This window comes from Crinia signifera, chromosome 2 (assembly GCF_055691185.1).
Source record: "Crinia signifera chromosome 2, ASM5569118v1, whole genome shotgun sequence".
Classification (NCBI taxonomy): domain Eukaryota; kingdom Metazoa; phylum Chordata; class Amphibia; order Anura; family Myobatrachidae; genus Crinia; species Crinia signifera.
The window spans coordinates 340,093,377-340,106,206 of record NC_139218.1 but is presented as its reverse complement, the minus strand read 5'-3'; the positions used below and the strand labels follow the sequence as shown (position 1 = coordinate 340,106,206).

The following is a 12,830-nucleotide window of genomic DNA, read 5'->3' as shown; positions in this document are numbered from 1 at the left end:
AAGGTCAATACATGTTATAACAAAGGAACATGTGCAAAAAATGTCACATTAATTAATTATACTAATTTATTTATTTATTAAAATGATAGATATTTGAATAAAATGTAAATAAATAATACATCGGTGGCTGTTTGGTCCTGATTATCTATATTTATCTATATTTTTCTGTTTAATGATCAGAAACCTTTCTTGTTTTTTTTTTTTTTTTTTTTCAGACATCCATTATGACGCCTATTCCCTTACAGTAATCAATGCAAATTTCTGCCACTGCTCTGATTGTATCTGTGGTTGCAGTGACGCAGGGCTGGGTTCAGTGCTTAGGTTGACAACCCCTCTTAAAGACCACTAAACAATCATAATCTGCATTGGCAATACCCCCCACAACACCACTTCTCTCTTCCACCCCCACCCTCCCCAAAAAGGGCCCTGCAGAATTCCCTTCGCAAAACGCCTCCCCAACATCCCTGCTCAGCCCTCTTATTCTGTGACTGAATATACACTGCAGCCTGTTCAACTGCTCCCTCTTCGCCTATGAAAGTGTTAAAGGTAAGATATTTTCACTCCAAGCAAACAGCAGGCTTTTGTATACATGATTTATAGTCTGATTCTTGGTTCAAACAGAGTTCACATGAATTTGCTACTGCTGAAGGCAAGGAGATGAGGCTGACTTCACACTACTAGGCTACCATTAAAAACCCCTTCCCCTTCTAAACTCCCAGATTTGGGGACTTGCGGTATATGTAGAGTGGGTATATATTTTGAAAGGGTGATTGGGAGACTTATTTTCTGTCCATGACCCTAAGAAAGGATTCAAACAGTCATCTGCATGATATAGTTCATTTGTGATCACACCAATGACAGCATCAGAACCGTGACCCTATACATGATATATATACAGTATATATATATATATATATATTTCTTACAAAATAAATAAATAAATCGACTGATCGATGTTTGACTGAATATCCCGCATCCTTTTGATCACTGATTTAAGGCCAAATAAGCATTTTCCCTCAATAAACACTGTCTCACGTCTCTACCGCAGCAGATTTCAAAGGCAACGAGAACATCACATCCTTGAATCTATTTTTTTTTTTATTAGTTTACTATCAATTTAAATAAGTGTTTCATTGTGCCATAGATATCGCTGGTATCGCCAGCCATAACAGCAAAGGCAGATTTAATTAGTTGTTTTTGTAGCTCCCAGTTAAATTAAACTCCCAACACATTTGATTTTATTTACAACCTCTTCCTGGATCTCTTTGGTGGGTGCAGTAAGCCAATAGCTAAAATGATAATTCGTTTTTGATAAATGCTTCGCACGCATTCTGAAGCCGGGCTGATTTAAATCAAAAGGGGTATATACAAATCATATTTATAGAGGGGCTGGGTGCTCTAGCTATTAAATAAACAGTAATTTCAATCTGATATATGACATGTTCTAGCATACAGGCTGTGTATGGAATCGGGTGGTGTCTGTTGTATCTATAGTGCTGAACAGATTAATAGAAGATTTCTCTATCAGAACAAAGGGCTGGTGCATTAGTCCATATCCTAACAATGGAATTTAGGGGAATAGGGCATCATGGGATTTGGTCCTAGGATACCTGTTTGAAACAAAGGCGAGGAATATTGGCTGTCTGACACAGAGCAAGTCCTGCTAGTTACTGGGGATCTTACTGGGGGAGCTCTGCCAAGTGGAACACTTTGTGTTATTATTGCTTTTGGCTCCATGTGAGTCAAATTCCTGAGTCCTCTGTAAACAGTTGGAAATGTTAGAGAAAGTTTGAACAGTAAATATGAGGGGAATGTGCTTGCAGCTGAGTCACAGGCTAAACGGACACAGAGGGCCTCTTTACTGTGCCGGGAGATGTGCAGGACAGCTAGCAGAGAGGAATAGCCCCTCACTAACTTCTGAGCCCTGATTAGTGAGTGAGTGATTGAGAAGATGTGAGTATGAGAGAGAACACAGAGATCTCTGATGGCTGATGGATACATTGGAGGAAAGATTACATTGTCCAAGTAGTACAAACAAATATGTATCAAATGGTACTCTGCAAATACTACAAAAAGTTACAAGAGACGGTTATGTTTGAAGAAAGAACTTAATTCCAATAAACTTTATTGCACTTAATCAAAGTAACAGCCTGATCTATGTTAACATAACGGTTTATTGTGCGAGTGTTAAAAATAGTCAATATTTACTATTGCTAAGTAGTGGACTAAATATAATTAGGAAGACATGGTAATAATCTATCTATCTATCTATCTATCTATCTATCTATCTATCTATCTATCTATCTATCTATCTATCTCTATATCTAGCAATCTACACACACACACACACACACACACACACACACACACACACACACACACACACATACATACATACATACATACACACATACATACACACATACATACATATAATGGTTTTGTTTATCCCTGCCCTTCTAGAAATGCTATCTTTAATGCATTACTAGCTACATTGTATTATTGGTCATTATGTATTGTGTGAGGCAAAGTGCTGTGGAAGTCTGGGCTGTGAGATCAAATGATAAGCATTGTTCACCTTTCCTAAATCCATCCATCACTGCAGGTAGAACCTGTGGTGTTTATGCCACTAGCAGGAGGATTCACCTTTACAGAATGCAGTCACGTGGAAACACACCACCAACATTACACTAGAACTATAGTCTTCCAGATATAAGCAGTCATCTCATTACTGTTAATCATTTTTATAACTTCCTACGGCACTTCCAGTGCATAAATCCTGCTGTCACAGATTTCATCTGTCATTTTACAGTTTATACAACAACGCTGGAATATGGGGTTTAACCATTGGACATACACTGGATGTGCACTACACAGCCTAGCACTGTTATCTGGTGTATACACAACAGAATAAAGCAAGAGGTTTTATGATGTTGCAGAAAACTAGGTTGGGCAATTGTTGCTGGGAAAGTTTGCAAAGTTTTCTAGGTGTTTAGTGCAGATCTCTGCAGTTATTATTGTATCCGCGTATTATAATGATTTAATTTATTTTGTTTTTTTATTTTCATCAATAGATGAAAATATTTCATATAATGCAATAATATAGGTTCTATGCCCCCCAGTCATTTCAAGAATGTTACAGTGTTACTTTAATGTTCATTAGATGCTTGGGTTTTTTTTTTTACGTGGATACGTTCTATTACAACTTTGATACAGCTTTGTGTTATTTGTGTGTTAATTGTCCCCACGTCGCCTTTGTCTCTAGGAAGCAGTACTGCTGTATTATTACTGCAACTACAAAAACGTCCCATCAACACATTTATTCCAATGAGGCCGTCTTATGCAGTATATTACATTGTATTGGAAATTCTGCGACTGATTTAAAGTGGACTTTTGTAGTTGTTTAGTTTGGAGGTTAACATAAAGTCAAAGTTTAATTACTTCTAAATATAAGCTGATGGTGACATCAGGCATTGCAGCCTCTTGGTATATCTTACCCCCTATGTGCTGCTGCAGTGGCAATAGTTGTACTTCTATGACATTGAAAAGTGATACATACATTATAGAAAAGCCCTGTGTATTCTACTTCACATGTGATGTTGCTATGGGGCAACCAATCAGAATCTACTTATTTATTTAGCACCCTCTAGAAGACAGTAGACAGGATCTGATTGGTTGCCCATAGCAACTACACATGTGAAGTAGAATACACATTTTAGTAAATGTCCCCCTCTGTCTCTTTGCCTCTCTCTTTTTTCTCTCTCCATCCAGGGTTAATCTGGTTTGTAGAAGCATACAGATATGTAAGACCTACCACAGAAGAGTGTGTTTTAAAAAGCTGTACGTCTCCTTTGTTAAAACAGACCCACTTTAGAAAAAAAAAAAGGTTTTATTTAAGCCAAAATATAATTGTAGGTACATTAAGTGACGTCAGAAGGTGGCTCCCACAGGCTTTTTTTTTGGCCTCATCCATTTCATTTATTTGTTCTTGCACTGACTTTTTTTCTTTCTGTTCATCAGCAGGACTGAGGCCTCTCAGCAGAGTATTGGGGCCGGAGGAAGACATGGTCTGGGTCCAGAGCTAGGATGCTGCAGCATTATCTATCCTGTGCTTGATAGCCAGGATCATCTGCAAGGGTCAGTCCAGGGTGCTCCTGATACCTGATCACTAATTGGGCCGGGGGTGTCACATTACTACTACACAGACTGAAGGAGGACAGAGGATGCAAAAATCACTTTACTACGATAACTCAGCTTCCTTCCCAGGCTGTGACTTCCAGGACACCAGTGACATGAGCTTTCTTGGCCAGCAAACTTATGTCAGTGAGAATGAATATGAGCCTTCCTACTGCCTTCAGCCAGAAAGCACCACTAGCTCCACCAGCAACAAAGGGGAACTTACTATTAAGGGCATTAACTTTCATCTGTCTGATGTCTCAGAACAAGCCCAGCAACCTAAGTCACCAAACTCGGCTTCTCCTAACCCTAAATCCACAGCGACCCAGGGCTGCACCTCGCAGGGAAAGGCTGGACCAGGGTCTGCTGAGGTCACTGGCAGCAAGAAAGGCAGCAAAAGTAACAACTTACCCAAGCAGATCTTCCCATGGATGAAAGAAACACGTCAGAACCCCAAGCAGAAGAGGCCGGCCCCTCCCCCTGCAGGTGAGTGTGCCCCCCCCCCCCCCCCCTCCACTACCACCCACCCACAGCAGCATACCTGTCATACAGAGGATGGAGCTGTATACTGTATATTGTCATTAACTCATAGTAACTGGATATGTGATAGGGAGAAAGCATACAGTTGCACTTATTTAGGGGGATGCAACATGTGCAGGAGATATGGGATTACCTGGTAGACTCACCTTGTGGATTAAAGATCAGGGGATAAAGCTATTAACTGTGATTATAATTATATTTGATGGTAATTAATAATAGGGTGGATTTAAAGACGTCTGGATTTGTACTGTTTTCAACGAACGATTTTTTTTTAGAAACACACACACACACACACACACACACACACACACACACACACACACACACACGTATGTATGTATGTTCAGTCTATTGTGCACTTTTTAGAAAGTCCTAAAACTACTGTTTAAAGTTCTCTGATACAGCTTTACCCACATGATGTAGTGTAAAGGCTGACAGATAAATGATGCTACAAATACATCAGTTGTTACTGTAATGTGCAAATGGAACCCCTGCAAAGGCACAACAGAACATCTTGGATAAAGTGGGAAGAGATAAAGTTAAAACCAACCAGCTCCTGTAATGTTATAGTCTGTTACAAGGCATTAAGGAGCTGATGCTACGTTATCTGCTTCCACTGTATCTCTCTCCAAGGCCAAGCTGGTCATATAATATTAGTAATAATATTATTAATAATAATAACTAATTATTAATAATAAAATATATGCCTTAAGTTTCTGGAGCTGATCAGTGCTGATACTTGGGTGAGTATTGAGTCCTATGTACCTTCCAGGGAATGGGTATTGGGTGACATTGCTGTTAACCTTGTTTAGCCTTAAATTGGCTGATAACAGAGGACAATAACTGCAGCCAGCACATAACAAGTGTAAAATTATGTCATCTCAATTTTTAAAGGTGGAAATGGAAATGTTTACATATATTTGGGATTTCTAGTAGCATGCAGTTTAAGTTTATTTGGGCATTTAACATTATTGAACTATCATTCTATAATTTAAAACTGGCTATTCGTCTAATGAAAAACAAACTGTATTTATATTCCAGAAGATGACAACTCATTGGACAATAGTTTCCTTAGTTCTGCATCCAAGAGGGCGCGGACAGCTTACACCAACTCCCAACTGGTGGAATTGGAGAAAGAATTCCATTTCAATCGTTATCTCTGTCGCCCAAGGAGACTGGAGATGGCCAAGCTACTCAATTTATCCGAGAGGCAAATCAAGATCTGGTTCCAGAATAGGAGAATGAAGTACAAGAAGGACCATAAGGGGAAAGGTGGAGCTGTGTCTCCTGGGGGGCAGTCTCCCAGCAGAAGTCCTTCTCTGATACCTTACTCCAACCCTCTCTCCTTAGATGATGAAGGCGGCTATGATGTGTCTATGGCAAATGAGTATAGCAAGAGCCAGGGAAACATGTATGGTTTAGCAGCTTACTCGACACCCCTGTTTGACAACCCACAAGCTCAAAAACGATATGGGAACCAGTCCATGACCTCTGAGTACGATCACCCCTCTATGCACGGAGATGCAGGTTATGACACCCATGGTTTGCAAGGCAGCCAAAGCTATATTGGAGGGAATTACCTGGAGAATGGGTCGGGTAACTGCTCCATTTTCAATATCCCCCATCCTTCCTCAGATAGCATGGACTACAGCTGTGCAGCACAGACACCAAGCAAACACCATCTTGGACCGTGTGACCCTCATCCCACCTACACAGACTTAAACATACATCCTGTGCCTCAGGGGTGTTCACAGGAGCCTCCAGTGCTGACACATCTGTAGAGTTGTCTACCCTTTGAAACATAAGGGTAATTTAGTCTGTCCTATTATGCCATTAACAAACAGCAAAAAAAAAAAAAAAAGACACATGTAAACCCACCAACAGTATGCCTCAACCCCCTATGTATTTATTAAGCTATGCACAATACAGGGACAATGCATGGAGCAAATTAATGACACATAAGCAACCAATTCCATGAAATGATCCCTTGCCCTCTGTATATACTGTTATGCCTGGAAAGAAATACCAGGGAATGTAAGGTTGCTATGAAATATTAGTCTGTATGGCTAAACTGTGGTAAGACTTTCAAGTTTCCCTAAATGTCCCTAAAATTTAGTTTTATTAAGTCTGAACTTGTATTTATGCAAAACCGACTCCTAGTTTTTGTAATTTCTAAAGATCACAATTTTTAGTAGAACAAAAAAAAAAATTTGAAAACCTATATTTATATACGTTGGCGTTGTATGAGTTCAAATATTTTCTGCCTCTATTTGTCGGTTTGTTTTTTACTGGTCTTTTATCTTGTTTAATTTATTATGAGCCGCAAAGTTAGATCCACCGATTTTATTTCTATTTTTCAAATTTCATTTGAAAATCGGTCTGCTTTGAAGCGTTTTTTTGAACTGAGTTTGTCTTTAATTTTTTAGTAGAATTCGAATTAACCGTTTGATACATTAAAGGCAATTTAAAAAACATCGGCATTATTATTGTGTTTAAAAAAACTTAATTGAATAAATAAATAAACAAATAAAGAAATAAATAAGCAAGCCTTTAAAGTTATATTAAAGTCAAAGAGATTTTGGAAGTTACTGAAATCACTTTGGTTGTCTGTGTGTGTTTTTTCCTGCTAGGGGTTTGGATTTCACCCCTAATTCAACCGCATTAATCATTTGGACAGGGACAGTTCACATGGCCCCTTAAGCCCTTTTCATGTTAAGTTAGTATTCAGCCTCGGTACTATCTTGCTTGATCAGTTTCTGCAGTATTTTCCGATCAACGTCAACATTTTACCGGATTTCAGGTTTGGGATTTACTTTAAGAACTGTTTTGTATGATTACTTTGACGCAGTCTAGTTGATATTTTCTTCCTTGCTTTATTAACCCAGGTAAATAGAATATTTATGACGCACTGTTTAGATCTTGATTTAAATATCCAATTTTTTATTGATGTTGTTTCACCGTGGGTGGGAACTGGATACATTTGGACGTTACAATATGTTTTAGATACATTTCGGGAGTAGAATAGTTAAGCCCAACAGAAAGTAGCAATATTGAAACGATACATTTTGAAACTTTTGCTGCCTTGTTCAACTTAAACCGCTTAGATCACAGATTATGTAATAAAAGAGCAGTTTAATGTATTTATGTTCAGATCTTAAAGAAGGACGGGAGTGTCCATAAATTTGACTTTTACAGACACAAGGGTGTAGAAGTCAGGGGAGGAGGGCAAGCCAGGGATCTGCATTTTAGTATGAGTAAAAAATATTTGTTTTTGTTTTGTAACAATAGATGGATGTATGTTCCATATGGGTGAATAATAATAATAATAATAATAATAATAATAATAATGATTATTATAGCAATAATAATAGCTGCAAATTGTGTATATAAGGATATAAGAATATTCAAATATAAAGGGATGCAGATATATTTTGAGATCATTTAAACAAATATTTAATGCAATGATTTAATGCATTGATATTAGTTTAAAATGTTTTATATAACTGGTATGTTCACTTGTAAGTACATGCTTCATGCTATTGCATATTTCGTTTGCAAATATGGCCAATATATATGAATCTGATGTAACTATTTATTGGATTTAGTAGGGGCTATTAAGAAAACAAACCATCACAATTTGCTGAAAAACGTTCAAATGGATCTAATTTATCCTCCAGTCTGTACTAATGGCAAATTAGTATTTCATAGCTGGGATGTAATTGTACCTCCTCCAGCTAACTCAATTTTTCTGGGAGAAACAGAAGGCCAGGGACCGGTCTCCATGTGGATGGGACTCCATGGTCCTTTTTACTCTTCTATCACATTCAGAGGATCCAACCACCTAATTACACCCAGGCTAGGAACTTCACAGAGTAGCCTGCACTCAAGTTGTTTACATGGACAGTTTTCACATGGGATCTGGTTTACACCAGTGATTGCAACAGCAGGGTACTTTGCTGCCAAAATCTGTAATCTGTAATCCGTAATCTGATCAATCAGGTCTAATTTCGCTACCCTGGCCGATTGTGGGCTTTGGCGCATGCGTGAATGTGCGCATGTGCATACCCCCGAAGCGAACATCTTCGTCAAGTTTCACACTTGGCCGAGTGTTTGCTCAATGGTGGGCAGGCAGGGATTCGCTTGGTGGAGGGAGGAGTGAATAAGGCAGGGCGGCGTTTACCTGCTCGTTAGGCAGCGTATGTACGCTTCCTAGTGAGCAGGTTTGAATCAGGCCGTAAGTGTTAAGCTGGGTACACACCTAAAGATTGATGTGTCAAATCTGTCTGGTGGAACTAAAAATCTGGGAGAAAAGGATAGTTAACCATTTGCTCCCAAATGCTGGAAAATGGATAGTGGTCACTCTGGGTAAAGCCGTTTTATTTAACAGATTTATCCAGACAATCATTTTTATCCATTTTCCAACCTTTGGGAGCAAATGGTTAACTATCCCTTTCTCCCATACTTTGCCAGATTTTTGGTTCCACCAGATAGATTGGACAGATACATCTTTTGGTGTGTACCCAGATAAGGTTCTGATCATAGTAACCTACTTTCTACAGAACAGATAGCTCTATGTTTCTGTGATTTTATTGTACAATAGGACAGGGATATAATGACCCAATTTACAGCAAATCATATCATAAACTCCTCAGTCCAAACACTTTCTGGTGAAGTCTACTCTCCTGGAATAACAAGCAAGAGAGCTGCACAAAGAGTAGATATCGGTCTGTCTATCTATCTATCTATCTATCTATCTATCTATCTATCTATCTATCTATCTATCTATCTATCTATCTATCTATCTATCTCTATACTAATAAATAATTGTATACGTACACTATTCATTCTACCTAATAAATAATGGGTACTTCTGTAGTTTCACAGCGCCAGTATGGTGCCGTGCGTCTGAGTCCCCTTGCGGGGCTCGCTTCGCTCGCCCACGCTGCGGGCTCGGTGGCTCGCTACGCTCGCCACGCTATTTAAAATCAACTCCATGCCAACATGGATAGTGGGGGTATGAACAATCCATGTTGGCATGGAGTTAAGTTACTTTTTTTGACATATTTCGTGGCGAGCGTAGAACCCGGAAGTAGCACGGCGCCATGAAACTACAGAAGTACCAAATAATGTTATACATATACTATCCACCGTTCCCCCCCCCCTTGCAGTTTAACCCTCTATAGTGTATCTTGCATATTGCCTAGTGTGTACACAGTATATTGTTTATGATGCACACTCGTGGTAGCGATGTCTTCCGTCATCTGTACATGCAGGACAATGAGGGCATCACTAGTAGCATGGCCCCCGCTGACGATCATGGAGATGGAACCCGTCTGTGCCACTGGGTTCTATCACTCCCGAAATTGCACTGGGTACACATCTATTTTGTGTACCCTCAGTTCTTATCTCCTGCATAATTGGGATTCTGACTACTGGGATCTCGCTGTCAGTCTTCATACTGTCGGGATCCTGACTAAATCCCAATGTCATGTATGATTTCTTAGGACCATTATTATGTAACATTATCCACAAACAACCTAATATCCAACCAAAACAAATACGTTGATGTAGAACATAACTTTTGCCACATAAGGGATGTTCATAAAAGAAGGTAATGCATTTTCAGCTTAATAGGGCACAGATGTCTATCAAACAGAGCATTGACCCTTATTCAGATCTGATCGTACTACAAATTTGTTCTCAAAATGGACAAAACCTTGTGCACTGCAGGTGGGGCAGATCTAACATGTGCAAAAAGAGTTAGATTTGTGTGAGTTATTTTGTTTCTGTGCAGGGTAAATACTGGCTGCATTGTTTTACACTGCAATTTAGATATCAGTTTCAACACACCCCACCCACATTACTATTTTTAGCAGTTAAACAGTTAATGAGTAAAATTAGCAGATGGTAGATTATAGTTATAGTTGTTGCCGATAGCAAAAAATCATTTATCTAGCACATTCTAGAAATTGGTAGCTACAATTATATTGGTTGCTATGGGAAACAACTCTATATTTATTTTGTCATTTTTCAACTGCAGTCTGCAAAATGTTAGAAGCTGATTGGCTGGTTCTTTGGGTCTATATACTAAGCCCTGGAAAGAAATAAAGTAGACATAAATAAAATATCAACCAATCTGCTACTAACTGTCATTTTTCCAACCCAGCCTGTAACATGGCCATTAGGAGATGATTGGCTGATACTTTGTCTCTCTCCAAGGTTTGCTACATCTCTCCCAAAATCCTGAAATCCAAGAACATTCAAGTCACCAACCAATCAGATTCTAGCTATTATCTTCTAGAACAGCGGCTCCCAACCTTTTTTCTCTCCTGTACACCTTGATTAGGCTTTGGTTTGTGTATGAGTACCCCCCCCCCCCCCCCCCCCTCTCTCAATCTTAAATATCCACAGTACTTACAAGTGTAGTGGAAGTAAGCAGTATGTGTATCCTTCTCCATGTGCTTATATTAAGGAGTAGTGTAGGAGTAGTGTGCGGTCAGGAATTGGATCCCTCTGTGTCTTAGCGCTGGCTCTGTACCGTCTCCAGGGTTCTCGCTAATGCCTGTATGATTAATGCAGCTGCTTCCTCCACCTGCGTCATCATGGGGCAGATAATCGCTGACGTCTGAGGGCAGTGTGGGTGTCTCTCAGTGTATTGCTGGTTGGGCAAAAGCACATGGAGATGCTGATGACGCTGCAGACGGAACCGGAAGTGACGCACCGTGGTTCATGTCCACAGCATTGGGAGACTACTTCTGCCAACGGGATACTTCTTCCTCTTCTTCTGCCATTATTAATATTATTTCAAGTACCCCCGAACTGGTCTGCAGCCTACCCCCAGGGGTACAAGTACCCCAGGTTGGGAACCACTGTTCTAGAGCTGTTTAATAAATAAGATGTAGAATCTTCAATAGAACTCCCATTTTAGAAAATGTACCCCTAGGAGTATATCTGCAGTGCCTAGATCATAATCACAGCTTTCGGTCACGGTTTCCACTCCGAGCCCTGGAAGAATATATTAGAGACATTAGAGAATATTACAATTAGTCTGGCATTTAGACAGTTAAGCACAGAATGGTGACTTATTTGCATGATGTCAATACATAGCCAGGAGCCTCTATTATATGCAGAACCTCTATATACAGCTTTCCATTCCATTTTTTTTCCATGTGAATGCAATATTAATGATTCACGGACATGACTGTCAATATTGAAAAGGGCTGATTGGAATGTGAAGTGGATGGACAAAGAAGGGTAAGTTAGAGTGATTTAAAAGTTTAGGTCACCAGGAAATTCAAACCTACAAGACAAAAATCCTAGCCTAAACCTCCTAATAACACAATCCAGATATCCAGTTTTATTGCTGCTTAATTTATTGTGATAAAATGCAAAGGTGAGACAGGTCCATTGCCAAGCCCCATAGTAAACTTAGAGGAGCAGCGATGATACATTGGCTTCCCAGAAAACCCTGAAAAGAGTAGTGTTGGCATCTTCTGATGCGTGGTTGTGTATCCCGCATTTACATCCAAAATAGCAGGGTGAGCATGGTATCCGTGCTATTTTACCCATGCTGCTATTTTACTCAAACTGCTTCTGATTCCACCAGGCCTGCCTGTAAGTCCATGCAACAAGACCCCCCCCCCCCCCTCCTCTCACACATGACTCTTCTGTTGGGCCAATTACCTTATTATCTTTTATCACTTCTCTTCTTCTGCAGTTGACCAGTTGTCCTCCTAGAATACATAATGATGACCAATGGTTGGGATGTTGGCATCCTGAAAGAGAGAATCCTGTCAAAAGTCAGGTAAGAATACTTAACCTCCCCTGCCCCACCTAAACTTCCCTCCCCACAGCCTAACCTTAACCCCTGACCCCCACAGCCAAACCCTTCCCTCTATTGCCTAATCCCCATGCCCACTGCCTGAACTGATCCCCCTACCACCTAACCAACCTCCATAACTAAACCTAACCCCTCCCCTTCCTAGCCTAACCCTAACCGGCCGGGCACACCTACTTTCGGCATCCCAGCAGTTGGAACTCGATAGCCAGCATCCTCATTGATGTTGGGATTCCGATGCCGGGATGTCAGCATTGATATTGTGGACACCAGAAAC

The 12,830-nt window shown here is 39.9% G+C and overlaps 1 protein-coding gene across 1 annotated transcript; it reads left to right on the top strand.

Moving 5' to 3' along the window:
- The first annotated feature begins 390 nt into the window (after positions 1-390).
- Positions 391-6,884, top strand: LOC146059142 (homeobox protein Hox-D3a-like). Its single transcript, XM_083171260.1, has 3 exons — positions 391-546; positions 4,021-4,662; positions 5,758-6,884. Exons 2-3 carry the CDS (start codon positions 4,224-4,226, stop codon positions 6,495-6,497), a joined length of 1,179 nt encoding a protein of 392 aa, XP_083027386.1. The 5' UTR covers positions 391-546; positions 4,021-4,223; the 3' UTR covers positions 6,498-6,884.
- The last annotated feature ends 5,946 nt before the right edge of the window (positions 6,885-12,830 follow it).